At 39.3% G+C, this 15,822-nt stretch overlaps 1 protein-coding gene across 1 annotated transcript; it reads right to left on the minus strand.

Annotated features, from left to right (window-relative positions):
* Nucleotides 1-371: 371 nt before the first annotated feature.
* On the minus strand, nucleotides 372-14,450 carry LOC118427513 (amine oxidase [flavin-containing] A-like). Its single transcript, XM_035837350.1, is given in 17 exon segments — nucleotides 372-1,761; nucleotides 2,361-2,423; nucleotides 2,651-2,762; nucleotides 3,247-3,344; nucleotides 4,152-4,209; nucleotides 4,707-4,760; nucleotides 5,092-5,188; nucleotides 5,649-5,808; nucleotides 6,566-6,618; nucleotides 6,621-6,714; nucleotides 7,762-7,799; nucleotides 9,224-9,327; nucleotides 9,828-9,919; nucleotides 10,421-10,525; nucleotides 11,034-11,171; nucleotides 11,864-11,958; nucleotides 13,925-14,450. Coding segments are annotated over 17 exon segments (1,554 nt in total). The 5' UTR covers nucleotides 13,980-14,450; the 3' UTR covers nucleotides 372-1,623.
* Between the last annotated feature and the right edge of the window lie 1,372 nt (nucleotides 14,451-15,822).

Consider the following 15,822-nt stretch of genomic DNA (forward strand, 5'->3'; position numbering starts at 1 on the left):
TAATGCCACCACTGTGTCACCAACATTCAATATATTTCAGTTGTAACGTATGAATGAGCGAGATATCAAACATAACATTCTACCGAATGATATATATATATATGTATGTATGTATGTATGTATGTATGTACATGTCAACCTACATGTATAAACATCGACTTCCTCTCGCTTCTTGGAAACTGTATAAATGTAGGCAGCTGTATGATCAGTTAGGATCAGTTTATCGAAAGCTGTAAGGAATATAGATTTCTCTTTACTATTCAAGTATCTGAAGTGGGGGAATTGAGTTTAAAATAATGTTTCTTTTTGATATCAATATCACCTCTATGGAAAAATGAAAAGAATCATCAAATAAGCAGAACAAGGACAACTACCCATGTAACTATATTTAATTTGTTCAATGGAATATTTGTCATTTGTCAATGAAAAACTTTAGGTACATTAATTTACCAGTTATCATTTATATTATAACCAACATTGAATTAAAATGTGCAATATATCTTATATAATATAATAACACATACTAGTAGTATGACCATGATTTTACATCTAAAATTAATCATAAGTTTGTAACCTAAACCTAACTAAATTTTGTTTAAAATATGATATAAATCAGCTTTTAGTCATCATATGAAACGTAACAATATCATGTTTCAGAGAATTTACTATTTTGAAACTCTTTCTTATAAATTCCCTGCTACAATAAAAGACCTAGTTTACAAAGAATACATGATATGTCAGTTTGATGATTAACATATCCCATCATGAACAATAGCAGGGGCTGTAGATAAAGTTAGTACAAAATATCTACCCTGTGCATCTTTTCTCTGCAGCCATAAGCCATTCATATCCATAAGCGCAACAAATTATTCATTACCTTAGTTACTTTATCTATAATGCCAGAATCTGTCCAATATATGGCACATGTATGGAATGACTATGTAAGCCTTTTGGCACAAAGTTTGTCATGGACCAGGTTAAAAGAAATTCAATCAATTTTTTCTCTTAAAATTAACCAATACACACATTCTCTTAAAATCAACCAATTTAACACATAGAGCACAACTTAAACAACAAACAGAATGTAATTTAAGCAACATTTAGAGTACCATTGACACATGTATCAAGTTGTGGCTACTTGGAAGACTGACAGACATTCTGTACAATATCACAATCATGTTCCAATAAATTTTTCATTATCCTGTTGTCCATTTCCTACAGATACATGTAGGTACCTGACTACATGTATCATACACTATTGTCAGATATTATCTAATACTATATGTATTTGTATCTTGTCTAACTTTCACATAATAACACATGTAGACAGAGATCATTAAGTTACTACCTGATTAACGATGTTAATCATTAAAAACCTCATACAAAACATTTATTAGCACTGATCAGTAACATTCATACCAAAGCTTAAACCTTAATTAGATACTGCATATGGTTTTGGAAACGGTCAGACATTTCAACTACTATTCAGTAGTTTTCGTCAGTGACACTGAAGAGATCTTGTTGGAGAGGGTTTATATACCCTAACTGTGCACTGATATGTAAAAGAGATCTAGTTGAAGAACAGGTTTATCCTAACTATGAATCAAAATGCAAAAGCAGTGCTTATTTGTTGTACAGGACCCAGCTAGCCCCAACGGCCAACCCCACAATGGCAGTCAGTCCAATGGTGCTCAGTAACCCGGAAATGGATGGAGAATAGGTCTCAGCAAACGAGTCGACGAACGGAAGTGCTGGTACATCCTAAAGGAAGGGGAAAAAATGGTTGATTAATACATTCTTTCATTCATTCTACAAGTCCAGATCGTATTGGAAGGTAAAGCCTGCCCTCTCCATCCAATGCTAAGTTTACTCCCTAACCAAAGTCAGGTACCCATTTTTACACCTAGCATCTAGGGATTGAACCAGTGACCTCTCAATCTTGTGTCACTAGCCTAGCCACAGGGACATTTGAGGCCCCCCTACCTATTGATTGGACCAGGTATCTATTGAATATCATTGATACCTCACAGGGTTGGACAAGTCCACTAGCCCGATTGTCAAGGGCAAGTAAAAGTGCAGATTGGACAAGTGCATGTAGCAAGTAACAGTTGTTAATGAGTGATATTTTGATAGACTGACGATACTTTTCAGTCATGGCATCAGTCATTGGCTACACAGAAAAATAGAGCTAGTAATAAAAGAATTCCATTGCTGGAAGTGACATACGTACTTAGAAAAAATTTCGTTTAAATTTGGGCAAAAGATGGTCTGGGCTAGTAAATTTTTATGTACATGCCAGGCAGGACAAGTGAATTTTAGAAAACTTGTCCAACCCTGCCCCAAATCATGATGTACTGTACCTCAGACTGAGGAGCATCTTGCCAAACTTCGCCTTCCTTGATTTTTCCCATGGCATGAAGGATCTGAAAAAGACAGATTATATCATTCTTGTACATAAACACCAAGCTGTTTAAGACTGTTTAAGCTGTTTAATTGTACATCTCCTAGAAAGAGCCTTGCCCTCAGCCATATAACCACAATACGAACTACAACTTGTTATATCTTATTTATATTGTGTCAACCACACTATGCAGCATAAGGTGCGGGAAGGACTTTGACTTTTATAACAAATTTTGTATTTCCCCCTCACCTCCCTCGCTGCCCTCTCCCCGGCCTGGACCGCCCCCTCCATGTAGCCTGACCAATGGGTGGCCGTCTCTGTTCCAGCAAAGAACACTCTGCCGAATGGCTCTCTCACTATCCTGTATACAATAACAAGGAAAGGAAAGTGATCATGATTCAGTTTTGACTCACTGAAGACTTCCACTGGTCGTGACAGAGAGGACAGACGCTATGCACAGGTTCATTGTACTAGGAGAAACCCCTTAGCACTTTTCAACAAGCAAAATGTCCTGTCCTAAGGACTGCAACCCTTTCCGGTTGCGTGCATGTCTGGTGAGCAACACAGTCAGAATCGAACTCATGGCTTCTAGTTCCAGAGGCAGGGCCATTAACCACTTGACTATGCGCAAAGAACAACCTGCCAAAAGGCTCTCGCACAATTCCAACAATTCACATTGAAAGGTTATGATATACAAAAATCTAGATCAATCTTATCATCCAAATCAAGAATTGTTTTAGTGCAAACATTTTTTTAAATTTGTATTTGTAATTTAATGGGTGTCAGTGACTGAAATGACTTTACTAGATGACACTACACATGTATCATAATATAAACACAATGACCTGCCAAACTGTGTGAGCACACCAGGGGGCAGCGCTGTGGTGTAACATCCTCCCGAGTACGGCTCCTCCAGCCAGTTCTTCTCCACATAACAGGTGGGCTGGAAGTGACAGTCAATAAAAACAAACCTTAGATACACCTACCCTCTTATCCATACTTCCAGTGGGGCTAACTGTCATTTTAAGGGGGGGGGGGTGCTGGTTTGCGATTTTCAACGGTCTCTTTTGGCGGGAAAGGGACTTTGCTGTTGAATGGAATTTGCCCCGTCTCGAAGCCTTTTGAGGCGGGGAAAACTCCCTTCCTCTGCAAACTCCCTTTCCCGGCAAAAGAGAACCTAGCCAACGTTGAAAATCATGAACCACCCCCTTAAATAAAAGCCTGCCTTGCTCAAATTCTACAGCAAGATACACATAAGAAAACAAACAATGTTGATAAATCAGTTCGAGGTTTTGCCAGGAAAGTTAATAATGATCTGAAATTTGGTGGATAAAAGACTTCTGAATCATCATAATATATACTGTAAATGCATTTAAGTTTGCGGGGATTTAATTTCGCGGTAGCAGGAAAAGGGACTTTTCGCGGTGGATTTAAGTTCGCGGTAACACCATAGACTGCAATCTAATACCATTATAGAAAAATGTTCACGGTGGTTTCAATTTCGCGGTCACCGTGGTCACCGCGAATACCGCGAACATTAATCCACCGCGAACATTTCTGCATTTACAGTACTTTGTATATAATATGTCCCAACATTAGAGTTGTGTACCTTACTTCTGAGCGAGGCTGGGAACTTCCACTTTGACATATGTTATGTATAACACAACACACTGCACATGCTCACTTCAAACTGTGAACTAGCTTATTATCAAAAACCACCAGCACAACGGAACTGAGATGTAATACTTACATGTAGAAGTTCCTTCAGGCCAAATGTTTTGGCATATCCTTTACATATCAGGTTCCTCCTGCAAATAGATTGGCAATAAAGTTCATAAAGATCCAGATAATCACCAAGAAGGTTATACAATCTTGCCAGGTGACTTTTTTCAAATGCCTAAAATTACGATGTACAATGTTGAGTTTCTGTGCTTATTCCTTGTATTTACAGACAGACCAAGCCAGTTAGAATATAGCCTTGTTGCTAATTTGGAATGCATCAGAATTGAAATTCAACTGTTAAAAATTGAAATTCAATTGTTCTTTTCCAAGTCATGGCTTCCCCCTCTCCCTTCTTCCTATTGGGCACCACACCAATTTAATTTGTTTGTTCTCGGTGGATGCTCGGTGTCAAGTTCAAATGGCAATATTTAAAAAAAAACGCAGTTTACAGTTTGCAATAACTAGCCATTTACTTACACTAATACCTAAATACACTGTTTTTGAAAACAACGGATATAGGTTACCCCGCGGATAAAGGTGAACTATCGTTAGGTTGGCAAGTACGAAAATTGAAAGAACTTACCTTTCATCTTCACTGTAGTTTGAGTACCTCCTGGCTTTGTTGGCGGGGACAAATCTAGGTTTCAAGCAGAAACAAAAATTTAACAATTACAGCTGTATTCTGACAATTACATAATGTCTGTTAATTTTGTTTTCCCTGCAACCACAAATTTGAACAATTCCAGTCATAGCCATCTAAGCAATGTAAAAGTTTATAATACCAGTAGGTAAAATGTTAGATAAAATGTGACATAAAATAACAATCGTCACAACTAAACACACTTTTTCAATATACATATGGAACTTCTCCTAAAACTTTAATCTATCAATTGGATCTGTATAAAACTTAAAGTTAACCTTTGAATTTATCATAATACACTAACTACATGTCATGTACAGGTACTGACCCAATGATGGCAGGGTAGGATCCGTCAGGCTTGGTGTCATCTAGGGTAAACTCTACAGGACAGTCATCGTCTTCAATCACACCCATCCCTGACATACCTGTAGATAGCATTGAAAACATAATCAATTATCCAATGACAGTTTAATTTTGTATATGTTAACTGAATCTTTTCTGCAAGACTTGTTGTGACCTGTACTTAGCCCGGTGTGGCAAAAATGTGCAATAAAGGTTTTCAATCAATCAATCAATCAACTAATTGGTCCACTCTCTAATGTGTTTCAATAGCCTGACAAGTTGCTTCACAGTTTGCAGAGAATAAAGGAGAATGAAAGATGAGAGTCAGACCAATGTTAAGACTAGATATTTTGAATAAACCTATGAAAAACATCAACTGCAATCTTTATCTTTTCAAGAATATCAAAACTTAACTGGAGCTTAATCAGAGTGTTGACTACTTAAGAGCTAATCTCCAAATTACCATAACTAAGGACAAATGCAATGTACAAAAGATAGTAGAAAAAATACGAGAATAAAATATTATTACACAGAAATACCTACCCTTCTCTGTCCAGTAAGCCTTCTCATAGTACATCATGGTTTTGATGACAGAACCCATGGGCATGCGCTGGATCATCTGGTTCCTGACTGGGGAGAGGGGAGGGCTGAAGGACAGCCTCAGCTGCAGGGGTGGGGGGATGGCCACAATGGAGTACTCTGCCTGGGAAATAAATCACAAAACACTGTAAATTCTGTTACAAAGATTTATCAAATAGAGAGCAGCTGTTACTAAATAACTCATAATTCACTGGAAGGCATTTCAGCACTTGGGACAGGATGTTATGTTTTTATGATGTATCCTCCATTTTGTGCAGCATTTTATACAATCTACTAGACACTAACCAAAATCTAGAAAAAAACACACTAAAAATTCCGATTTCAGGAAGGCATGGAAGCAAGCATAGACAATGAATCAAAGATCATTCTCGTAACTTTATGAAATATTCAGTTTTTTTGTTGTGAATTTATTGCTTTGTTTGTTATTGTGAATTTCCTGCATTTTCTGCGTGGTTCTAGCCGGGTATCCAGCCAAAATGATAGCTCCTACTGAAGAGTCTCTTCTGTCCTCTCCGCAAATACGGACTTGTAGAGGCTGGATACCAGGCTAGGGTACATGTGGTTCTGTTCATTTCCCTGACAGACCAGCTTTGAATTTGACTCCAGGTCAAGCTAAACTCCTATACTCCTAGTCTCTGGTTACACAACTTCTGCCTCACATCTTGTCACTGTAAAATATTTACATAACTAAGGACACACATCAGGACAAACAAACACACGGACAAAACAAAAACAAGGCCTCTGGATTATTTTCTTGGAGGCAACTAACGAGGATGGTACCCAGGAACAATGTGATCCACTTTCAGTCTGGATCCTGAAAAAAATTACCTCAAGGATTAGTCTTCAGTAACTATCGTTACCTGAAAACTGTCTCCGCTCAGCGTATCCACGGTGACGCCTGTCTCAGTTTGTGTAACTTGGAGACGGAGCTGTTCAGCATCACCCTGTTGCCTAGCAACTCGGCCAGCCGCAGACTGACCTGCTGCGTGCCGCCCACCAACTTCCTCTCCTAAAACAGTAATCATTGATTTTAATGAAAATTACTACATTTACTTTAAGCTATTTTGGTTCAGATCCTTCTTATTAAGTCCTGGAAAAGAGTCCAGAAATAGTACAACACAAAAGCATGGATCTGGCAGCAAATAAAAATTAAAGTGATCAAAGGGTATGAGTTCCTTAAGTACTAGAGGACCAGAAATTAATAATAGCAACAAGGAGTTTAAAGAGCCTTCAGTTGGCAGCATCGAGTAAATGTGGAGTTGAATGGGGTGTACTGGCAGTGCTCTTTGCTAATTTGCGTGCTAATTTCAGAAAGGCTGCTTCAGATGTATCTGATGAGCAGGCTGGGTTTGCTTTATGCTAAATTTAGGCACCAATTTTAACTTAAAAGTTTAACGTAGCATGCACCGCATGGGTCTGGCTTGAATTACAACGCTAGATTACCTTTATCCGTTTGGTAACCTATATCCGTTTTTTTCAAGTACAGGGTATTTAAGGATATCAAGTCAACGACGGTGGTTCTAAACTGCAATGTTTCAAAAATACAGATTGTGTATTGCAATTTGTTGCCACAGTCCGTCGACTTGATATCCCTAAAATCGTGTTTTTAGAAACAACGAATATAGGTTACCCCGCGGATAAAGGTGAAGTAGCGTTAACAGTGCCTGATTATTTTTTATTTGCCTGATTATACTCTGCTAAAAAGTACATGGTACCGGAAATGGGCAGAGTCAAAAATAGCAACGCAAATTCCTAATACTAGTTATTGTGTTGTAATTGGGATAAATTACATGTCTGCTAGGGGACTGACCTGCAATGAATTAGGAGGGGCTTTGTGAAGTATTATTATCATGGTATATGCATAATACATTACATAAATGTCTGTTGTCTATTTTTCTACCAAAGGCTTCAAGCTTAATGACTATCACAAAATTCCAAAATCTTTACATGTTTCAAATTCTAAAATCATCTTTCTATTTGAAATGATCTCCTTAGCAGAGGTTAACACTGCAGTACCACAATATGTAGATAGGGGGCAATGTAGTCCCCATCTCACCTGGCCACCATTATCAACAGAAAATATTCTCTTCACTCCTAAAGAACAAGGTAGAATAAAGTAAGGTGTTAGGTTAGAAGTGACTCAGTTCAAAGACACCAAGCTATGAATGAGTGACACCAGCTATAAATGATTGACATGTAAGGGCTATTCCATGTAAAAAGTGGGGATGTAGAGTCATTTTTTTCCTGTCACTGACATTTTTAAAATCATTTTTCTCCGATCTCGCGAATGCAGTAGTTTTCTTTTCTATTTTTGTTTAGTCAATTCATCCTCCCAAATATTCCTCCCAATGCAATTATTTCACCCTCAATACATGTGGTATGTCATCGAATTTTACATTTTGTAATCTCCTTTGTGTTACAGCTAGGATCTTCAAATTTTCAACTTAATTCCACCCATTTTAATGGAATAGCCTTTCTTAAGCATAAAGAGTGAAATTGTTAGTTTTGCATAAAACTTTGTCAAAGCATAGAATCATGATGGACCATTTTTCCCCAGGATCAGCTGAGCTTCACATCTAATATTTTTCACAACCGAACAAGTCTCTCACTTTAAGTGACCAAGATTATTTACATGTACCTTAAGTACTAGAGGACCAGAAATTAAGCAACAAGGAGGTTAAAGAACCTTGGCAGCGCAGATGTCGAGTAAATGCGGTGTTGAATGGGGGTGTAATGCTAGCTCACCTTTATCCGTGGAGCAACCTATATCCGTTGTTTTAAAAGCAGGTTGCTTATGGATATTAAGTCGATGGACAATGGTTTCAAGTTGCAGTGTTTTCAAAATACAGCATTTTGAAAACAACGGATATAGGTTACCCCGCGGATAAAGGTTAACGAGCATTACTGGCAGTGCTCTTTGCTAATTTCAGAAAAGTTACCTCTACATATCTGATGAGCAGGCTGGGTTTGCTTTATGCTAAATTCGGGCACCAATTAAACAAACCAACAAACCTTCACTTTTCACTTTTTACTTTCACTTATTCCTTGTAACATGTGGTCATAATGTATAGACTTTGAAACAAAATACATTCAGTATCTGACAACTTTTTCTTCTTTTCTCATCAAGCACAGCAAGCATGACCTTGCTTACAACTATCTCCTGACCATGGTGTGAAGAAGGTCGGTTTGTACTGTAAGATTGCTAAGCCCATCTCCTACACAGGGACATAAAATGCCAAAACGGCCTGTCTGGATGTACCCTGCTTTCCCAACTGTCACTCTTAGTTCCTGTGGGCGTTGCCACAAACCAGCTATCAGAGAATAGCCTTTCAGTTTCAAAAGGGATCTCGCATATACATAAGGGCAAGCTCATTAATATCTATAAGCAGGGCGGTCAGGAACTAAGGATGACGGTTGAGAAAGCAGAATACATCGAGTTTTGCCATTGGAGGTCCCTGGGTAGAAGGATGATACGGAATTTCAGGTAAAGATTTGTACTGGAAGATTGCTAAGCCCACCTCCACACTGCCTGATGTACCACAGGAACCAGAGAGCGGAAATCTCGTGGGGCTCCGACGTCACGTTGATGTGCACAAACATGTCCGCAAATCTCCGCACAGAGCTGGAATTGCAGGCAAAAAACCGGCTTTTATCAAAAACAGATTTCATTTTCTTAAGAAACATCACTTTGCTATTTGTCACCAGAACACTTTTAATGATGTCTAGCTGTAAACAGAAAGAAAGAAAGACAATTCAGTCATTTTGTGCTGCAAAGACTTTTTAATGTGAATAAACCACAAACCACTATCTATTAAGAAATGCACTGGACATACATTTATGTTCATTTATATATTGTTTCCTTGGTTTGTTTATCGTTTAGTTTATCTTATTTCTTTGTTATGCTATTGTGTGTATGTTGTTTGTACAGGGCACACCTGAAAAGCAGTACCCAAAGTACTGAGTGTGTCCACCCTGTATAAAGAAAACAGAAATAAATAAATAAACTGCAAAGTTTTAGATAACAATTGGGGTGGGACATTGAGGGTATGGAGTCTTACTCACCATTTAATGCATTGTATACTTAAAGATATAACTACTTCAGTATGTTTTTGTTTGGCTTACCTTGTCCATACCAGTTTATCAAACACATCTTTCATGGTTATTCTGTCCCATTCTTTAGCATGCAGAGCCTGCCACGGTGCCTCGACTGGGATCTGGGGACATAGGGATAAATTGAGGAGTGAGTGAGAGAGTGAGTGAATAAATGAGTGAATAAATGAGTGAGTGAGTGAGAGAGTGAGTGAATAAATGAGTGAATAAATGAGTGAGTGAGTGAGAGAGTGAGTGAATAAATGAGTGAGTGAGTGAGTGAGTGAGTGAGTACGGGAGTGAGTAAATGAGTGAGTGAGTGAGTGAGTGAGTAGGGGAGTGAGTAAATGAGTGAGTGAGTGAGTGAGTGAGTAGGAGAGTGAGTAAATGAGTGAGTAAGTGAGTGAGTGAATGAGTGAGTGAGTGAGTGAGTGAGTGAGAGTGCGTGAGTGAGAGTGCGTGAGTAAGAGAGCAAATGAGTGAGTAATTGATTGAATAAATTAATGCTATTAACCCCCTGGTTTAACTTACAGTGCTGTGCAGACTACAAAATGACTCCCCTCTTTACTGTCTTGCCCACCCTTTTACTGGCAATGACTCACAAGTACACTTAAGAAGACACTGACCTCAGCCCCCATCCTGTCCATGGTCCTGAACAGATGTTGTAGGTCCAGTAGACATACGGGATTGGTCACTGCAACCTGTTCTGAGTCAACTGTGAACTTCTTACCCTGAAATTGTTAATAAAACTTGGATTCAGTTGCATGTTGAGCTATTTTGTGCACACATGCAATATGTAATACCTATATTTATAGTGTTTTTTTTTCATTTGTTGCTTTATTCAACACTATTAATTTCTTGAGAAGGACATGTGCTTGTTCCATCGGCACTTTCACTTGCCCAGGACAATATTGGGCTAGTAGCCTTGTCCAACCCTGGAGGTAATGATAATAATCATCTGGTGTATTTTGCAAGCCAGTAGGTACCCAAATTATGAGTAATGAGGCTGTTTACGTGGTCGAGGCACCTCCTCGAGCACGGGACCCCCGTTTTACGTCCCTCCCGGAAAACGATTTCGTGAAAAGCTTCGTGAGGCTACAGCAATCCAAACGTCCTTGGTTGGGGGACTCCCATCCAAGAACTGTCCAGACCCCACGTTGCTTAACTTCTGAGATCGCGGGATCGGGAGTACCAACGCTCCACGCGGCCGTAGCTTATTGATGTCTCAGAAAATCTCACCTTTCTCCAGACAGCGGAGGTGCCCTCTGTGTTGACCTTGTACATCTGTATTCCCAGGTCTTTCACTAGTTTCAGCATGTGGTTCTGGGTGGGACCGATGTAGGCTCCACCCACATCAACATACCCAAACCCTGGGCCCTGCAGTTCAACAGGAACCAGACAGAGGGGGTAAGATTAAACAGTTAACCTTAACCGTACATCTCCGTACATCAGTCTGTATTCCCAGCTCCTACCAAGGACGTTCTATCAGAAGGCTTCTGAGTGATAGAACGTCCTTGTACCAATGTAGGCTTCGCCCACATCAACATAACCAAACCCTGGGCCCTGCAGTTCAACAGGAAGCAGACAGAGGGGGTAAGATTACATTAAACATTGTTGTGGGGACTGGGATTATATAGCAAGGTGTCTCAGGGTAATCTCCAGAGCTGGCCAAGGAGTACAGCTGGCAAAAGTGAGTCATCACGCCAGTAGCCAAATGCACTCCTAGGCCGGCTTCACTCCTCTGGCAGCTTTCGATATATGTACTATCTTATGCTACTGTAGGATCTGCTTGGAGATTAGGGTGAGGGTTAAGTTTTAAAATGTGGCATTGAAAAATACAGATTTCTTTCAACAACCAACAAGGAATTCAAAGACTGTGCAACTTTTTTTTCCAAAGATGAATTACAACAACTCTAGAGTAAGAAAAAGATACAAACAACAAACATCAGAGCTAGAAGACCATAATACATACTCCTTTTGGTGGGGAGGCTGACAGAATGCATATAAGGAAAAAGTCACAATTTTCCCCACCAACCTTTGCTTGGAGAGTACATAATACGTAGCCATACCTTGATAGTGTGGGTGCGTCCGCCAACGCGATCCCGTGCTTCCAACACAATGGCTTCCACACCATGCTCGTTCAAGACTTTTGCAGCGCTGAGGCCTTAAGAATGACACATACAATTTATCTTAAATCATCAATCATTAATATCAATGATGTGTGCATATTTGTGATATAGATCATGAAAGTGAATAAAAGTGGCCACTATGGACAGGTGGCCCCTCTGTAGAGGTGGCCCCTAATACAGGTTTGACTGTAAAAAACTTTCTCTGCAAGAACATGTTTTGCCACTTCCACGGAAGCAGAGCATCCTCTATAAATCATAATCCACCTCTTGGGAGGGAGTTCCACACTGAGAGCTTCTTTTCTAGAACTACATCGTTATGAAATATTAGCTTCTACGGGCTTGCTTCCCTGTGGGGTACAATCTGAAACTTTTCAAGGGTTAACAGACATCTTTCTTCTCAATACAGTATTATAACCCAAAACGCTTGAGTGGCTCCATGAGCCTTGTTTTGCGGTGAATTCTAAGTAAATAATTTTAAAAAAGCCCACTGTTAACCTTTAATACACATCTATCACCCTGCATACAAAATGAATAGTCCCCTTTCTGAAAGCTTTTCCAGGTTTCATCTCACATGACCTGTTTAAGTTTGAATGTAAACAAGATTAGAATTCCTAACATGTACATGTGGTCTTTTTGTTAGAACTTTGCTTCTTAGCTTCACACAGATGCTACTTTATTTGAGTTGTTGAGTTTGTAGCATGATAAAAATCAAGATGTGGTGGTTTTGAAACAATAGTAACATCACAATAGAAATGTTTGCTGGTGCCTGTGACCATCAGAGCGTTGATATTGTTTACACAATCTCTCCCTGGCTGGGGTTAATGACCCTCTCTGCACTTTGTCACGCCGCTAGGAGTGCGATTTAGTTAATCTCCAAGCAGATCCTATGGTAGCATAACATAGTGTGAAAACCTGCCAGAGGAGTGAAGCCTGGGTCGGCTTCACTTCTCTGGCAGCTTTTGGTTCTATCTTATGCTACCATAGGATCTGCTTGGAGATTACGATACAGTCAGGCACAAGTGACTATGAAAACTGTAAAAGAATTTTCTAAAGCAATTAATGACAGAATGGCTAGAACTATAGGGGGAGGCTACCAAGGCCATGTCTGTATTCTACATCTTGATAGCAGCCCTGAGTACTTTAACGGCCCCTTGGCATTCTGTAAATGCAGAAACTTTCACGTTGGTTTAATGTTCGTGGTTTTCGCAGTGGCTGTCTCACCGCAAACTTAAAACCACCGCGAATATTTTTCCATGGCAGCTGTAAGAGACCAAAGTGCATGGTGCTACAGCGAATTTAAAACCAGCGCGAAAAGTCGTTTTTCCCGCTAACGCTAATTAAATCCCCGCAAACGTAAATGCATTTACAGTAACACACCAGCCAGGTCAGCTGGATAAACAAACCTTTGCTCCCAAATTACTGTGACTCAGACACAACAAAAGTATTCATATGACTACTATGTGAGCTGAAGTTTAAACAGAGTGACTTTTGGCATAGAAGCAAACGCTAATGTACTATTTTTACTATTGTCGGTCAGTCTAGCACTATAACGTTACAAACTATGATAATGCTATAGGGAGGAGAAGCTTTGAAAAAGAAAATGAATACATTTTCAATGGAAGATTTTATTACCCCATGTCTTACAAGTAATGTTATAGTGTTCAATCTATGCAAACAACAAGCACGGTAGGGTATCGAAAAATTGGTTTTCAGAAGAAAAAAATTTGGAAAATTCAAACCTGAAAAAAGAAAGAGCTTTCATTTGCGATTACGTAACCTACATTTACGTCAACAATTTCTTGACATTCATGAATGAACAGCAAAATCATAACGTTACTGATATTTTTGGTTCTTGACATTTAGGAACGCTTACAAAATGCTGGGCTTTCCACTTTCCTCATGCCAGCAACCCCACCCCCTCGTATTGCTGCAACAAGAAACCAAAACACTGACCTACTTCCATAAACCATGCAATTTCCTCGAAGAAGAATATTTTCTTACCGCTCAAACCTGCTCCGACGATCAGAACCTGCGTTTTTGTTCCCCCTGTCGCCATTTTCCACCCGTACGAAGGATTTTGGGATGCTTGGAGCAAGGAGGTTGCTTGGAGAATGTAGAATAGCAGAAGATTGCTGCGACAGGTCCGGCGAACGTGTGATGTTGCCGTCGGCGGTAAGTGTGTGTGGTAAGCTGTGTAGGGTCAAGGCGGGGCAAAGGTGAAACAGTCGGGACCGTTCGTTTTTGGTACCCAGCTCTCTCCGAAACATTATGATTGCGTTTTCTCAGGAAAAATCGCTAGGTGGCAGTTTTGAAGCGTATCACATTTCACACGTTCTCGATAGAATTGAGCACTTGCGTGGCGCCCTGTCACCGATATTGTGCCCTTGGGAAAGGCACTTAACACGACTTTCCTCACTTCACTCAAGTGAAAAATGCAAGTTGAAGTTGGTTGCCTCAGAATAAGAAGAAAGAAGCACTTGTACTTGCACTACTAAGGTCACATGACTTAATTTCATGGATGATTTCCACGCGAGCATTCATTTTCGCTTGTTCCAAAAAAAAAGAAGAAAAAAAGTATGGTTTCTTTAAGAACTAGAGTTCGGCGACCTCATACCTCCATAAAATATTTACAGCTTTTATTGATTTAATGCAAATGACTTACACATTAACATGATTTATGCATAGTGTTGTTCATCATTGACTAACGTACAGTACACATGTCACAAGTATAAAATTTCCATCATTAATCAGTAAGCGGTTTTGCATTTTTGCATCAATTATGCAAATGGTATTCTCATTTGCATATTTGATATCTTCTGATTTTCCACCTATCATAATTTACATTTATTACATTTATTGAAGTCCAGTTAATGAAAACAACGGAATTATATAATGTCCTCATTTTTTATGCAAATTAAGTCCTACTTTGCATAACATGTATATCATTATAAGCATTATGTTAATTCGTCGACCCTTTCTGCAGTTATCCTCTTTGGAATGTGTTGACAAAAACGCCCCTGCAGTTCTAACATTAAATGTTAGGGGGCTGAAACTTGCTCCACTTTGTCATGACACTGATAGCTATCTACCACCCAAATTTCAAGACCATATCATGTCTGGGACAAGCGATACATTGAAAAAACTGCTATGATAGAATATTATCACTAGTTATGCAAATGTACTCCTATTTTAAATAATTTGTATCTTATCTTGTACAACATTGTCTAAGGTACCTAAATACCAAAAATCATGAAAATCCGTTGTTCCCGTCTTGAGTTATCGTCTTCAGATTAGTTTCTGACAAAAATGCCCCTGCTATCCCAAAACTAGCCGCTAGGTGGCCCAAACTTATGTCAGTTATTTCTTAGCACAAGAGCTCTCTAATACTAAAAAATCGTGACCATAGCGTGTTCAGAACACGAGATAGCAAAACCAAAATTTGCGCTGCAGTACCAAGGGAAGCCGCTAGGGGACCCAAAATCTAATCATTTCCAGCCTTCATCACACCCCACCAACACACTAAGTATGAGACCAATCCACCCAGCCGTTCTTGAGTTATCTTGTTTACACACAAACACACACACAGACAAATAGACAAACGCTACTGAAAATATAACCTCCATGACATTTCATGGAGGTAATTACATAGAAAGTAGATGCCCTCATTTTAGACACATGAGTAGCACTGACAAGTTTATATTCCTCATGCGTTTTGACAAACCAACCATAGCTAAACCCATACAGTCCTACATTACCAAGAAGCGAGAAGAAGCCGAACCTCTGAATTAGACAAGATTTGTGATACTTTTTGACTTGTTGTGACATGTACTCAGCACGGTTGGGCAAAACTGTACAATAAGGGTCTTCATTCAATCAAAAGGCTAAAATTGACACCACAG

This window comes from Branchiostoma floridae, chromosome 12 (assembly GCF_000003815.2).
Source record: "Branchiostoma floridae strain S238N-H82 chromosome 12, Bfl_VNyyK, whole genome shotgun sequence".
In the NCBI taxonomy this organism is placed as follows: Eukaryota; Metazoa; Chordata; class Leptocardii; order Amphioxiformes; family Branchiostomatidae; genus Branchiostoma; species Branchiostoma floridae.